The sequence below is a fragment of the Misgurnus anguillicaudatus genome, chromosome 21 (genome assembly GCF_027580225.2).
Source record: "Misgurnus anguillicaudatus chromosome 21, ASM2758022v2, whole genome shotgun sequence".
NCBI lineage: Eukaryota > Metazoa > Chordata > Actinopteri > Cypriniformes > Cobitidae > Misgurnus > Misgurnus anguillicaudatus.
Window position 1 is genome coordinate 63,884,689 of NC_073357.2, and position 16,535 is coordinate 63,901,223.

Here is a 16,535-nt window from a genome sequence, read left to right on the forward strand (position 1 = left end):
AAATCATGAGAGAGACCATACTCATCACGTGTTTTCGTGCCCACTGCGTCAATATAAATATGAATTGAATTGAAATATAGGACTATCGTGGGTACGAAGACGCGCGGATATACCGAAATGCCACAGGTGGAAGAGACACTCGCGAGTTATCTCTCGCCTGGCTCAGCATCCTCATTAAAGAAGCATACCCTGCCCAAGAAGCCGTGTAAAATAACTTCAGCTCTCGTGGGCAAAGCTTATCAAGCCGCAGGTCAGGCTGGTGCTGCGCTGCATACTATGGCAATATTACAGGCATACCAGGCTGATCTGTTAAAGGATTTGAGTGCAGGCGAGACGATAGACAAAGACACATTTGACGAGTTGCATAGGACTACATATCTGTCTCGTGTCATTAAATAAACGGCCTAGCTTTATCAACCCGCACATATACAAAATGTATGGATGCAGCACTGGCTCCATTGAGACTCCGGGGCATCCGCATTTTATATTACATGGATGATTGGCTAATACTGGCAAAATAGCTAGAGGTGGCGCTCCAACACAAAATAATGGAACTCAACGCCAAGTAAGCATTTTTTCTCATGCCCAGAGAATGACTTATTTAGGGATAGTCTGGGATTCGATTACGATGCGGGCACATCTGTCTCCTGCACGAATCACAACCATTCAGCATACCCTGAGCAGAGTCAGGATAGGCCAGGATCTCACTGTGAAACAATATCAGAGGATATTAGGGCTTATGGCATCAGCATCCACAGTGATTTCTTTGGGGCTGTTGCATATGACGCCGTTTCAGTTGTGACTCAGAGCCGGAGTGTTTCATCCAAGGGCCAACGTCAAAGGCTGATTAAATTGACACGCCGTAGGCTTTGTACACTAACTATGTGAATAAGACCCCGGTTTCTTGCCTTGGGTCCCACGCTATGGGCGACTTGTCATCGCGGACTGCTAATGACAGACGCCTCCCTGACGGGCTGGGGTGCAACCTTAGATGGTCGTCCAGCTCAAGGGGAATGCCTAGAGCTGTCGGCTGTATTTCTGGCCCTGAAATACTTTCTCCCCCAACTGAGAAGCTGTCATGTCTTAGTGCGGATGGACAACACAGCGACAGTCTCATACATAAGTCACCAGGGAGGTCTGCCCTCACGCAACTTGAACAGGATAGCGAGGCAGATTTTTCTCTGGGCTCAGGACAATTCCCGCTCACTCAGAACAGTGTACATCCCAGAAAACCTGTATGTAGGAGCAGATTTACTGTCCAGGCAGACATTATTGACTGGGGAATGGAAACCCCACCCAGACATAGTGTCTCAGATATGGGCCTGATATTACAGAGAGGAAGTGGACCTCCTTTACTTTACAATGTCTCCTTTACTTCTCTCTGAGTTCCCCAGCCTCCCTGGGTCTGGACACAATGGCGCACACATGGCCGGTCAAGCGCCTCTATGCGTGTCCTCCATTGGCGCTGCTTCCACAGGTTCTAGCCAGAGTTCGCCAGCAAGGCTCTTGCCTCTTATTGATAGCACAGCGTTGGCCGAACAGAGTCTGGATCTCAGAGATAATATCTCTCCTCAACGGCTCGCCATGGGCGAGTCCGGAGAGGAGGGACCTTTTGTCTCATGTGATAATGCATCTCAGGCCCGACCTGTGGAATCTCCATGTTTGGCTCCTGAGGGGTACCAACTGAGGGACACAGGTTTGTCGCCTGATGTTATTGACACTATTTTGAGTGCTAGGGCTCCCTCCACTAAAAATAATTATGCCTTTAAATGGGGTGTATTTGAAGCATGGTGCATGACACATGATGCAGATCCTGTTAACTGCCAGATTGCTACAGTTCTGAGTTTTCTGCAGGAAAAGCTGTCAGCAGGCTTATGCCCATCCACTCTCAGGGTTTTTTGGCCGCTCTTTCGGCTAGCCATGCTTTGGTGGATGGGGCGCCGCTTGGGAGGCATCCAACGATTTAGGCCTCCAACAAGAACTAAGATTCCTTCGTGGGACCTAGCTATAGTCCTTGAGGGTCTGGTTCAGACCCCCTTTGAACCTCTAGAGTCAGCGTCTGATAAACTTCTGGCACTAAAGATGGTTTTTCTAATGTCAATAAAATCTTTAAAAAGAATTGAGGATATGCAGGCTCTGGCGGTCTTGCCAACCTGTCTAGATTTGGCCCCAGGAATGAAGAAGGTGTGATGCGGCGGGCTGGTCCTTTCCGCATATGTTCACAAGATTTTACAGCTTGGATGCTCATGTCACTCCAGGATCTCATGTCCATGAGTCAACATCTCAAGCTGATGTCTATACCATTTGTCCATAAAGGGGTATCGCCCACTGCTATTTATTAGTAAGGGGTGCCTTCCTATAGGTTTGTGAGGCGGCAGGAGCATCTTTTCCGCACACATCCACTATTTTTAGCTTGGTTGTTTATGTCTGAGATTTCCTTGCGGTCCTTGTGCGCACACTTAAACATCCGTAAGGCGTCCAGACATCTCCAAGCACGGCAGCGTGGGTATTGTCGTTCCCCATAGCGCTTAGCAGCGCAGCATCGAGTAAAGCTTTTGATAGGGAACGGAGGGGTTACTTGAGTGTAACCTTGTTCCCTGAAAAAGCGGAACGAGATGCTGCGATGTCTTGCCGTACAGTATATATACAGTTTGTTTCATCTAGCGTCACGTTTCGGACTCCCCACAATAAAGAGCCGGCTGGCAACAAGTCAGTTATTGAAATAACCAGCCGCAACCGAATAGCATCTAAATAAACAACATTACTCACCATAGGACAACGTTGTGCACTTCATCAACAGCCACACCAATGAGACGATCCTGTTAAACGTCTGTTTGAAGCATATCTCTCCACTTTTTAACACATACAAGCAATTCAGGAGAACTGAACTTTTTGACTCCACTAACTGCCTTAAGCTAAACTCTTGGACGTCTTTTAGAGAGTCGATGCCGCGAACTTTGCATATTTTTAAGAATCCAATGTTTAGCTGATCATGATAACTGCTCATTATTATCCACGTGAACACGACTGATTATCTTCCTCAATGGAACGTCAGAGCTTTGTTTTCCAGGGACCGAAACTAATCGCGACACTCGCGTCTCCTGGAAATCCATTTTTTTCCACCAATCAAAGACGACTTTAACATTCTCACAGGGTTTCCAGAAAAGTGTACGAAAAACATCAGACGTTTAGCCAATTGTTTGTGGGCGTGACGTCTGAGGCTGAGACTATAAAGGATATAATACTGCTTTATATGTACTCAAGATTAACATGAGATGAGCAGAAACACTCTTTGTTATGGGAGCTTTTAAGTGTTGATTCTGGGGTGAGCAGTCCGTTAAGTTTTATTTGTTCTTTCGGTCCGCTGCTTTCTATTTGTTTTATATTTATTAGGACTGTGGTGAGGATAATTTGTGTCTGTTAATGACATGAATGAATTAACTTATTTTTATTCTTATAGATGTTTATTTCAAATGAATTTCTCAAAAACACTGAATTCTTCATTGTTTATTTTATTCACAATTGGCTTCCCAGATTTGTATGCCCTAAACCAACATTGACCAAACTGAGATTCGCAAACCCCTGCTGGTTCGCAAGGGAGTTGCAGAGGCTTCATTAGTTGATAAAAATCATTAACATTTAAATAACTATTTAAAAACTAATCCCAAATATGCAACACTACAATATATCTGAAAACTGGAGAACAGGATTTGTTTTTGTACCAGATAAAAGAAATATAAGGAATAGAAACCATACATAAACCATATAAAGGTCTAATAACAGGTAATGATAACAATAACTATGTAAAATACTACTGATAAAACGTTTAAAACCGATGAAAAGTCTATGTTTTTAAATTTCAACATGCAACTGTGATATTACATTATAAAAATATTTACTTAAAGGTATAGCGGAGGATTTTCTCAAATTTTAGAAAAGAACCGCCTTCTCCATTTTTATTTAAAAATGCAATTGCGCAACACTCTTGATTGACAACTAGGAGGACCAATAGTCTTGATGATCCACCAGGAAAAAGAAAATCCTCTGCAATACCTTTAATATCTCAGAGGGTATCTTACGTGAATAATTTACATCAAGGGGGTTCAGCTGACAAAAATATTTTATAAGCCCCAAACTAACTCGTATCAGGAATAGATGTGTTGGCATTTTCTTTTTGACCCATCACAGTATTTACACACAATATTTAAAGATGATAAGAAAGATTTTTTACATAAAAGCTAGACAGGAATCTGAGCCACAGGTTTGCTAGTAAAGATTATATCTACATGTTAATTTCCCAACTAAATAAAAAAAATTTGTCCCAGGAAAAAAATGTAACTTCAGTAAAATTGGTTATAGCAAACATTGCTGACATAAGCAGGTGATGGAACAATTCTCTTCTGAAAGACTTTTCCATTCAGCTGTTTCCTCCACGTCAGTGTAAGCTCACCATCTACCATCAGATCAGATAGAGTCTCCTGTAACTTAACAAACACAAACACACTTTGATTAAATATGAACATTTATACATGTGAGGAGCTCCAATCCAAAAGCCGCTCAACACCACCTCCGCCAAAAACGAGAAAATTAACCGGACATCAGGGTTTCCCGCAGCATATTTCAGTTAAGGCGGCCCGCCTAAGCTTGGAAACCCTATCGCCTTAACTAGCTCGTCCAAAAAAAAAAATGCTGCACAAAAGGCCGTCAAGTGCATCTTGGAGAATAGCGCATACGCGCATCACACCGCGAGCGGGGACGCACGTCACACGGCCGAAATGAGAAAGACGTGGTTCGGACCGTCACTGTCTAGAGCAGTGGTTCTCAACTCCAGTCCTCGGGACCCACTGCTCTGCACATTTTGGATGTCTCCCTTATTTAACACACCTGATTCAGATCATCAGCTCGTTAGGATAGATTCCATGAACTGAACTGAGTGTGTCAGATATGAGAGACATCCAAAATGTGCAGAGCAGTGGGTCCCGAGGACTGGAGTTGAGAACCACTGGTCTAGAGGATAACTAAATATCTCGGAGAATAGCGCAGACGCGCTTCACCACATGGCCGAAATTAGATAGGACGTGGTCCGTCATGTCTGGAGGATAGCCAGTTGGTATACGTGTCCGCGAGAACTCTAGGTGGACTTATGTTTTGGGGTTATTTAAGCCTGTTATTGCATTAGTCTATAGTTCTTGCAATTTTAAAGTAAGTTAGCTGGTGATTTTGTTGTTTGAGCAACCTGCTAGCTAGGTTTCACCTGCCTGTTGATTAGATATAATTGTTGAGCGCTCTTGCAGTTACACTCCTTTAAGATAATGTAATTAATAGTGGGAAAAAATCTGTTTTTACAGTCTTCACACTATTTATCATCATTCACCAAACGTTATACAACATCTGCTTTAGTTTGTGTTTATTAACCCTTTTGTTTCACTTCATCACGCAGCTATTCTCGTTAGAGGTAAAAACATTTAATTAATTAATAATCTAGTATGTGTTCATTTTTTGTCATAGTTTCTTCAAAATTAAGTTTTATTTGAGTGTTTAAAAAATAAATATTTTATTTATTTATTTTATTAAAATATTTTAATTTTCATCATAGCGCATCCGCCCCGCCCCTATAATTCCACGCCCTCGGCCCCAACCACCCGCCCAACCCTACCATCTTAACTAACAAATTTTCTGCGGGAAACCCTGGACATATTACACGTTCATCAAATACTTTTGCATCAAATCCATTTAATCCCAGCATTAGGCCATTCAGAAATACCAGTTTGTTGTAAGAATCCATTAAAAGTTCATGTTAGACGCACTTAGAGGGTTTTGCATCTGAACTCTTCATATACACATTTCATACTTGATACACAATCTTGTGGGTTTATGCTCTTGACAGATCATAATGTTTTAGGTGTCATCTATGTCCAGAGAGATTTAAACTACCCAACCATTGTGTGAAATTACTTCTCTGTGCCTTCATTTTGTGTTATTTTCTTTAGATTTCAAGCCACAATTAAAATGACAGCATTAACCTTGACTAAATATTTTTCAACATAATAAGTGTCATATTGTTTTAAGTGTTATATCTGATTTACCAGCATTGATATTACGCTGCTATAGACATCCATGATTATCTGCAGGTGTAAAATGCTGGTTCGAGACCAGCTGTTGGGTTACATTATCCCAGAAAGTGTTTATATTTGACCCAATGCTGGGTTGAAAATAACGCAGCATTTCGTAGAGCATCTTACTGATCAAACATGTCGAATTTCAGCAGTGCATTATTTTTACCTTCTGTAACACAAGTGTCTTCAGTTGAACATCACTCATATTGTCCACAGTGGAGTTCAGCTGCACCCTCACAATCTGCCTTCTTAGCTTTACTGGGGTTCACACACAAACACAGTATCAGTTACATTTTAGCTAATAAAGTCATAAAAAAATACTATAAACCTAAGTGATGAGATCAGACTTACCAGTATTGCAATAGAAGTTAAAAATTCTAGAGCAAACCCAATTTTGAAAGGAACCATAATAATTTCTAGTAGCACAGTTTTGAGTTCCTCCACTGAGAGACTGAGCAGCCAGTTGGTTTGATGAAGAAAGATTGGACTTATCTGACCACGTCCATGTATCCCTGAATAATCCGATCCAAACCTCTCCATACCCATACATCAGATTTCTTAACAGCTCATTTTCAGTTTCATTTCTAATGGTGACCAGGTCTGTATATCGATCTTTGCAGTATTGTTGAGCATTGCTCCATGTCTTTGGCTGTTTCATTAAGTAATATTCCACCGTGCTGTTAAGTACTGTAAAGATCAAAATTAAAGTCAACACATTAATGGCAGGACAAGACAAATTCAACATTTTAATACAGGTGCAGTCGAACCAAATTATACTCACCATCAAAACAAAGAAAAGCGTATGTGTTAGTACAGTATCTATCACACCAATCTCCACTATTATGTAATGTAACACATGCCTCTCCTGCACCATAGTTGTCTGGTTGTCCGGGATACCATTTTAAGAAATCAATGCTCTCATCCTGATAAGACCATCTCCAGCTGTTGATGTTATCGTAAAGTCCAATCCAGGCGACTGATGTGAACGTACTGTTTAGTGCTACTTCTTGTACATTTGTCTCATCTTCAGCAGTTTGAATGGTGGCCAGGTCCAAGTGATTGATTTTGCAGTAAGTTTGTGCGTCTGTCCATGTCTTTAACTGTTTGATCAGAATAAACTCACGATGTTTACAGAGAGCTACAGATAAGAGTCCTGATAATAGATCACAAAACAGGTAGTGTTAAAATATTTTATTTGTGTTTAATAAAGTTTATACATGACTTTATAAAAGTTTTTTTAAGTATGTCTTTTGCAGGTTTCTTTGAAAATAAATTGTATGTAAACTGTCCATATTTTGTCTATAAGTCCTCAATGTAACATGTTATTTAGTTTTCAAATACCCTCAAGTTCACACTGTAAAAAATATGCAGCATATTTGTCAAAGCAACACATATTTTATGTTACTTTACCTTAAATTTCAACTTGTTTTTATCAGTTATGTCAACTTTTCACAAGCCAAAACTTTAAATAGTAGGTTAAATTGACTTGCAAAATGTCTCAGTTACATATGTAACCCTCCTTCCCTGAAGGAAGGGAACGGAGACGTCACGTCGTGACCAACGAATTGGGAAACCCTACCATAGCGCCACAGAAGCTGAACCCTTCCAGTGCCTGCAAAACCCCTCCGGCCTCCATGTGGGGGGCGGATGCTAAGGCTTACTGCAGAAGGCCAGTCACTACCTGTTCCTTAACCCACGACAGTGACTAGGCGAGCTGGGAAGCTAACTCATCAGGCGGGACTAGAACACTGCAGATCTACCCTCTAGGGGGTCTACCACATGGGTGACATCGTGAGAGCTTAAACTAAAGTGAAAACCCTCTTAGTAGTATTTCATACTAGGGGAACGCAGAGCGTGCTCCGCTAGGGGAATGTGGTAAGAATTTCCACAGAAATACACGCATAGAGACCCACAGTAAGCGCAATGCGGGTGCCTAACCTAACCCAGGTTCACATGGAAACATCTAGTGAGGGGCTGACAGCAGAAGCTCTGCAACATCAGCTGTCAAGGCAGTGGAGGAGTGAAAAACATTATTTTGTGACTTTTTGCTATAACGACCTTCCATAATGGTGGGGTTGCGCACCAAAATAGAGGCTGCAAGCCGACACGAGTCTCTAGTGGTCTTTACTGATTGGAACAAAGAACCTGAGAGGATACCAGCTCAACATGAACACTGTAAAAGCTAGTGAACATGTAAGCAGCTCTGCCGGTGTCTGTTAGCGAGGAACCACAAGCCTATGCACAAGATGATGCCACACTCGTAGAATGTGCACGCAGATTAAAAGGGTAAGGAATACCCTGCTTTTCATATGCAAGGGTAATAGTGTCCACAATCTGATGGGACATCCTCTGCTTGGTGACGCAATCCCCTTCTGCTGACCACCGTAACAGACAAAGAGCTGTTCTGAGGTTCTAAGCTTTGAGTCCGAATTACATACATACGTAGCGCACGCACCGGACATAATAAAGCCATGGCTGGGTCTGCGTCCTCCGGGGGCAGCGTTTACCAAGTTCACCACTTGGTCTCCGAAAGGATTAGTGGGAACTTTGGGCACGTAGCGGGGCCGGGGTCTCAGTGTTATGCTGGATTCAGCAAGACCGAACTGTAGGCACGAATCGTTGACCAAAAAATGCATGAAGATCTCCTATCATCTTAACCGAAGCCAAAGCAAGGAGTGTTAAAGTTTTTATAATTAGAAACACTCACAGAATGCAGAGGCTCAAAGGGAGCGTCCAGTAAGGCTTTCAGCACCACGGACAGGTCCCAAGGAGGAATAGAGGGAGGACGAGAAGGATGCAGCCTTCGTGCGCCTCTTAAAAAATTAACAATCAGGTCGTGCTGACCCACTGGGTTACCATTTATGGGTGCTGGGTGCGCAGATATAAATGGAGATAAATAAGCACAACTCTGGTTGAGCATTCTCTGGGCCTTCTTGTTGAGAAGCACACCAGTCAATGAACAGATTCCATTGTAGCGTGTTCGCCTGTCTCGTAGACGCCACTCGCACTGCAGAGATGGTGTTAGATACCGAGTGTGGTAAATCACCTAGAACCTCCACGCCCCGTCCAGAGACCACACATGGAGGTTCCACAGATCGGGGCGCGGGTGCCATAATGTGCCCCCTCCTTGAGAAAGATGGTCCTTCCTCAGGGGAATCTGCCAGGGAGTGTCTGTCGTGAGGAGAGTGAGCTCTGGAAACCAATTCCTGGTTGTCCAGTATGGCACACCTAATAGAATGCGCTCCTCATCCTCCCTGACTTTGCACAGTGTCTGCGCAATAAAGCTTACTGGGGGAAAACCCAGTGGCCAGCTGTGTGCCAGTGCATCCACACTGAGTGTTCCCTCGGTTAATGAATAAAACAGGCTACGATGGGTTGTCTCTGGAGAAGCAAACAGATCTAACTGTGCTCTGCCAAAACGTTTCCAAATCAGCTGAACCGACTGGAGTCGCCACTCGCGGGGGTGCGCTGCTTGTTAGAGCGCGTCTGCTGCTGTGTTCAGCGACCCTGAGATGTGAATGGCACGAAGAGACCTCAGATTCTTCTGACTCCAAAGGAGGAGATGACGGGCGAGATGCGACAGGTGACGAGAGTGCAAACGCCTTGGTGATTGATATACGCTACAGGCGCACTGTTGTCAGTGTGCACTATTACATCTTTTGCCTTGAATCCCGTTAATGAAATGGACAAGCGCAAGATATACAGTCCACAGCTCGAGGCAATTTATATGCCAATGTTGCTGGGGTGTCGACCAGACCCCCGACGTGACGAGCCCGCCGTACGTGGCTTCCCGCCCTGTGGTAGAGGCATCTGTGCCAACAATAGCATGCCTGGAGACCTGTCTCAGTGGCACCCTCACCCTGAGAAATTCTGGGTATGACCACTGGGTGAAAGTGAAATGGCATCTCTGTGTAATTATAATACTGTGAAAGCCGGTGAGCCACGCTCTCCTCTGGACTCGGTCGTGAAGCCAATCTCATATGGAGCAGCCCGAGCAGTGTCATAGCCGCAACTGCTGCCATATGCCCCAGAAGTTTCTGAAATTGTTTCAGTGTTTACTCTTTTCCCAGTTGACCTGAAGACCAAGATGGGCGAGGTGTTTAAGTACACAATCTATGTGTGCGCACAGCATCTGACGGAACTTACCTATTATGAGCCAATCGTCTATAGATGGTTTAATCGGATGCACGTGATAGACGTCTGGATCCGAACCTTACTTCCGGTTTCGTTTTTTTAAATGGTCTGACTAGTTGCTAAACTGATCTCTTATGCCTCGTCTAAAATAACGAATATTTTGGTTTCCTAGGTAATCTATGTGTTGTTGTTTTTTGCTTGTTATATAAATAAACTATGTTTAAAGAACTTTGTTGTTATTTATTCTTAGCGGAGTTTACCGGAAGTAACGTGCGGACTGCAACAGCCCTTGTTTATGTTGTTACTGCTGAAACGGTCTATACGTAAAAATGTAAACACCGCTCTCTCTCAGGGGCTGCAGTGCGCCATCCGCAACTTTTGTAAAGACATGGGGAGAGAGCAAATTGAATGCATAACAGAGACGGATCGTGCGTAAAAGCCAACGTGACGGGCTGGAAAGCTCTGACCAGGCCCCCAGATACTCAGCGAGAGGAAATTAATGGCACAATATGTGTACCCGTGGCGAGTCAAGACAGGGAACTCAACGACACGTGCTCTTTGGCTGCATTGTGAGATGTTGTGTTTAATGAAACACTCACCCAACAACGCTGATGGAGGCTGAGCAAAGGGGGCTCCTTTGTAGTTTTCCCGGGACGCTCGACACATCCACTGGCAAATGAGGAAGAGGAGAACATAGGGTTTTGAGCCCGTCCGAAACTCCTACGTGCCTCCGGAGACCTGGAGAAGGAGGAGGAATTCACTCTTTGAGGTTTAGTGGGTGCCGACTGAAGCCGGCGAAACAGAGAAAACGAAACCAAGGATTTCCCATCCGGCCTTCCTCCGGGGGGGAGTGGTGCTTTTACCATCTCCTGAAGAGCGATCCTCTCCATCTTTAGGTTGCCTGACTCAGAGCCACTTGGTTTCATTTTCCACCTCTGTAGCAGGCTGAGTGGGCAGGTTGAACTGCTTACGACAGGTGCCTCAGAGCTGCCGGGATGGAGGAATGAAAAAAGCCTTAGCAGGACGCACTTGACGAAAAGCAGACCAATATACTAACGTAACAGAGGGGAAAGCTAGGCTCCGACGTGGCACGATGCCTCAGTCTGCTCTAGAGTGGCTGAGAATTCTTGGACCCTCTCAGACGCGGTGCCGAAATGGCTGGTCTAAAATGGAGCATTAGGAGACGATTATTAACGACCTACTTAATGCCCGCAAGACACAATCAGAGATTGCGTTCCTGGACCACCGGGGTGGGCATAGCACGTCCGATGGGATGTGCAGTGAACCTAAGTCGTTCGTAGCGCTAGGTCAGAGCCACACAGGGTTCTTTAGCTGCCGGACCGTGACCTCACCTGTGCAGATCCTTCAATGCCTTAGCCTGGCGGACCTGCAGCAACGCCATGGCGCGCACGGCAGAGGCCGCCTCCCACAAGCCCATGGGTATGTTAAGGAAGGGTGGCTGGTCTCTTGGAGCAGTGTAACCCTTAGTGGCCCCGCCTTTAGAAGAGGTGAGAGGTCATGGCTGAACGGTTGGTTCCGGGAGGAAAACAAGTTTTCCACGACTGTGTCAACCAACATGCACCTCGGGAAAGAAAGGCACAGAAGGTTGGGGCTGTTCTTGCTGTCCCGAAGTGCCAATCATCTAGGCGGGAAGGTGAGGGTGAGGGAGGAGTTCTCCACTCCACACATACAGTCTCCATGCGCCCAAGCGTACACGGCCGCCACTCTGGGTCGAGCACGGGAGCCCCTACCCTACCCGAAGGCGGGAGTGGGTCTGAGTCGGTGACCGAATAGACAACCCCCTCTCCAATGCTGTGACAGACATAGAATCCTCGTGAGAACTGAAAGAGGACGAGCAGACATAGAATCCTCGTGAGAACTGAAAGAGGACGAGAGCGCGTAGAACACACGCCACCCGTCTCTAACGGTACCTCTGGCTGCGGATGGGAGTGCTGACAGTCACTGGACAAACCAGCTAACCGATTCAGCACTGTATATACAAAGATAAGCATTCCGGAGTTTTGCCACCGCACCTTAAACGGGGCTCCGCAACGGAAAAAGGGGGGGGGGTGACGATCCCAGGGGTACGAAACCCGTCTCCGCCATCCAAGAGGGTCACGCTCTCTTAGAAGTATGAACCCTCCCTGAACGCAGCCTCAGCATGCACTCTTGCGCACAAGAGAGAACGATCGTGGCCACCCAGGGACCCATCCATTTGCCGCATTCAGAAACACGGACGGAAAGACATCTTTAAAAAGACGCTCCCACCTCAGTGCGAGTGAATGCTGTCTTTAAAAAGACAATACTTTAAACAATACTCTTTTAGCGGAAACACTCTTTTAATGTGCTGATGTTGATGAAGCACACAGGAGAACGGCTATGCACACACTCAACTAAGAGTGAGAAAAAAAGTCAAAAAAATTAAAAAGAGAGGTGGAACACCCGCGAGCCTCCGCTGAAATGCATTTGCCCAACCAAATCAAACACACAGAGTTCTCCAAAGAGCAGAGAGTGTAGCTTCTCGTGAGCAGATTACTGCCAGCTTTCGAAGCGAAAGAGCTAATGATATTGCACCTGATCCTCGTTTAAATACCCGAGCGGCGGGGCGGTGCCGTCAGATGCAAATATCTGCATGCCAAGTTTATTGGCGTGTAAGTTGTTCTGGAAGTAGATTGGTCCCGCGAGGCACGTTCCCAATTCATCGGTCACGACGTAACGTCGTAGTGACCGACTGAAAGGGAACCAAGTTGTTTTACGAATACCGGCTGATATCTGAATATGTCATTTTAAACCCTAATATTGGCACCCCCCCCAAACCCATAACGTTCAGGCTTTATTCTTTTACACAACCAAATACAAAAACACTGCAAACTTAAAACGCAGCCTTTCTGTTTATATGTGCTTTCTTCAGTTGCAGTGACCTCTCACAACTCACATTTCTTTTTTATATAGATTGACATCCTTGAATCTTAAACTTCAGGGGGCGTATTACAGAAAAGTCCTAACTTTAAAATCTTATCTTAACTGTTTGGTAACCATGGTAATTTCAGTTAGGACCTCATTTAAGACAAAAGCTATTACAGAATGATGTTCCTAAATGCATTATCTTATCTTAACTGCAGATAGGAAAGTTGTATTACAGAAGCATCCTAACTTGACAAAACATCTCTTAACTTTAGGGTAACCTCACAGGTGTCCCAACTTAAAACTTTAATGAGAGTCAGCTGAAATAATCACATTATGATAGAGCTGCGGGAGAATGACATTACATTTTTAACAAAGTGGAGGATGAAAAACATCAATGTTTATTTTTGGATTACTCTTTGAATGTTTTTTTACCTTCACACATTCACATAATCACAATGTTTCTCACTAGTGGAGCGATCTTTCAATTTCTGTCATCCCTCATTATTAAAAAACAGTTATCTTAACTCTTAACAGTTAACACTTAATGGGATTATAGTGAATACAGTACACACTTGACTCAGCATCTATTTCTTGTCATGTCTCTATCAAATGTTGAAATGTACAAATAGTATCCTAGCACTTAGGAAGAATATTTTTTTAATTTTTGTCTAATGTTTGCTAAATGTTTAAAGTGAATGGTAACTGATAAATGATGTGCTAAAACACTAATACAAAAAACACAGACTATGATTACTATGAATTTAATAAAATGTATTTTTCTGGCCCATTGAAATTAAAAGGACAATTCTTTTGTTTACTGTAGCAGCAGCTCACGTATTGCTGGTTGCTTGGTAACAGACATGACAGTTGATAGCCGAACATGATTAAGCGATTTGGGATTTCCCAACTAGAGATGAGATAAGTTTTGGTGAGATAAGATGAGAATCCTAAATCAATTTAAGATTTGCTTCTGTAATATGAATTTGTGAAAAATCTTAACTTAACACATCATATCTTAATTTAAGACCTAAGATAGAAAGTTTCTGTAATACCCCCCCCTGATTCTCAAATAGGAGATCAATTACAATATACTTTGAAGAGTATCTGAATGATGAGCTTGGATGCATAAACATGCCGCTAAATGCCAACTCGGTCAAAAATGGTATAATCAGTGGCATCGTGCCTATTCAAACTCCTAAACTCTTCTTATCTTTTTTGTCTGTGTAGTGCATGAGAATATGCCCTAAAAAAGGTTAATGTTTTCTATTCATGTACATTAATAATTGAAATTACATGATTACACTGTGCCTCCTTAAAAATGTAATGCATGATGCGTTTAATGATATGACTCGTATGCTCTTGACACGTTTTATTAGTGCATCAAATACTTTTGCTTTAAATCCCAGTAAATCTTTCTTAATTAAGAATAAAATTCTAATTTACAAGAGAAACATGTCAGACACACTTAGAGGGTTTTGCATCTGATATCTTGTTCATTTAAAATGAATATCACTTAAATATCACTGCATAGCAAAAAATCTGTTAATCTTATAAGTTTAATTTAATTGTTTCTGCTTACCTGAGAAAGATAAGATATAGAGACACAGTTGCTTCATTTTATTCCAGCTGCCAGTGGATTTTCACTGAAGAAAATAATAATTACAATAAATTCAAACAAAAAAGTGTCTTGAGATTACTAAGCAAATGTTGATTTATAATCTATATTCTAGAAACTCATGACAATGGACAGGAGTCTCAGAGGACTGATGAAATGTCGCCGTACCTTTAAACTGAGTCGTCTTGTTGTTAGTTTGGTTTAAAAGGCTTTGCTACATTAAAAGGGAAATTTCACAGTCATAAATGCAAAGTGCTTTACATGTTCCTTTAGTTCAAGCCCCGCCCATATGTTTCTTTTAAATGTTTCCATCATTTGCCTCTTATTAATTTATTTAAATTGTGTTTTTTATTTTGTACAAGTGTCAAAAAATATCCAAAATATACAAATTACATCACTTGTATACTACAATTTATCATTTATCATTTATAAAAGTAAACTAGTGTGAAATCGTTGTATGTTTGGGTTGTTGGGTCCAATGAGCTGTGAGCTACAGTATCAGATCACAGTCTGACGCTCTTTCTGTGACACCTGAATGTTTTTTAGGAGCAAATACAGTCAATTTAGTCAATTCTTTGGAGCTGTTGTGATAAAAACTTCTGATAGAATATTTTAAAGGCAGATTATTTGTTCATTTACATCGAGCGGTTTAGTATACACCTGTTGATAAGAAAAGTCCTAGTACTACAGTTTCACTGTAAAAAAATGCCTCCCTAACTCAACATTTTCTAGTGACCGGTAACATTGATATTTTTCAATAGCCAATAGATTTTCTGTGAATTGAATTTTATCAATTGTGGCAACAAATCTTTAAACATTAGCTCAATGTGAAATAACAAATTGAGCCAATAAAAAATAAGAAACCATGTCTTTTGCCCAATTAACTTTTTAAAAATGTGGTAGCATCTGAAATGTATATTGGTAAAATTATATTGGTAAGGAACCATGCTGATCTGTTTATTTCCCGTTGTCCTAATAGAAAAAGAAACACTAAAACTATTTTGTAACATTTTATTCATTTTTAAACATACATAAATGGTCTACATACAATTGCACAGTAGACATTAAAAAATAATTATTTTTAATAAAAAAAAGTTTAGAAAAGATATTTTACAAATATCTCCAAAACACCAATATACAAGTGGGGAGGGTTCCTCACCCAATGTAATCACAATTTCACTTGAATTTAACATTCTCACATGAAGTAAGAGCTTATGAAACTACTTTAAACATTTAAAACATTTAAACAATGCCTCATAACGGTTTAAACATTAAACACCTAAAACATTCGACAAATTAAAGGCATAAAGTCTCACAAATTTTCCAGCACAACCTGCTCACTGGAAATTAATCTGGAAATGGATCAGAAACTGCTCAGTGTTTCATGAATTCCCATTTTCATGTCACGTGTGTAAATCTCCAAAGCCTCAGTACTCTGTAAGAAGTAAAAAAAGTATCACTGAGTGTACATGTACCAAATGAAGCCAATGTAATAAATAAAACCAGATCAATAAGAATATCCTCAAAGTTTAACACTCTGGGGTCGACTGCGGCGCGGGCGCCGCAAGCTCTTTATTTTTCAATCACTCCGCAAAGAGACTTAGATAACTCTGCTGATTTTGGACATACACACATGATTTATACATCATTTAAAACGTTAAAGTGTCTAGTTTTTTTTCTGTCCACTCCCAATAAAAACAGAATGTTGTGCTTTTCACAAAATTAAGAAAATAAACATGATGCGCGTTTTGTTCTCTCTCCCT

The 16,535-nt window shown here is 42.2% G+C and overlaps 1 protein-coding gene across 1 annotated transcript; it reads right to left on the reverse strand.

Annotated features, from left to right (window-relative positions):
- Nucleotides 1-3,454: 3,454 nt before the first annotated feature.
- On the reverse strand, nt 3,455-14,974 carry LOC129449817 (putative C-type lectin domain family 20 member A). The gene is made up of 6 exons (XM_055212198.2): nt 14,941-14,974; nt 14,737-14,800; nt 6,898-7,269; nt 6,468-6,803; nt 6,283-6,374; nt 3,455-4,484 (listed from the first exon to the last, which is right to left on the reverse strand). The coding sequence occupies exons 2-6, from the start codon at nt 14,771-14,773 to the stop codon at nt 4,341-4,343; spliced, it is 981 nt and encodes a 326-aa protein (XP_055068173.2). The 5' UTR covers nt 14,774-14,800; nt 14,941-14,974; the 3' UTR covers nt 3,455-4,340.
- Nucleotides 14,975-16,535: the final 1,561 nt, after the last annotated feature.

Coding starts and splice junctions, on each gene's coding strand:
- LOC129449817 (XM_055212198.2), bottom strand. CDS start 14,773: ATGAAGCAACTGTGTCTCTATATCTTATCTTTCTCAG. Junction 7,270..14,736: donor CTATATCTTATCTTTCTCAG/GTAAGCAGAAAC, acceptor ATCTATTATCAG/GACTCTTATCTGTAGCTCTC. Junction 4,485..6,282: donor AGACACTTGTGTTACAGAAG/GTAAAAATAATG, acceptor GTGTTTGTTAAG/TTACAGGAGACTCTATCTGA.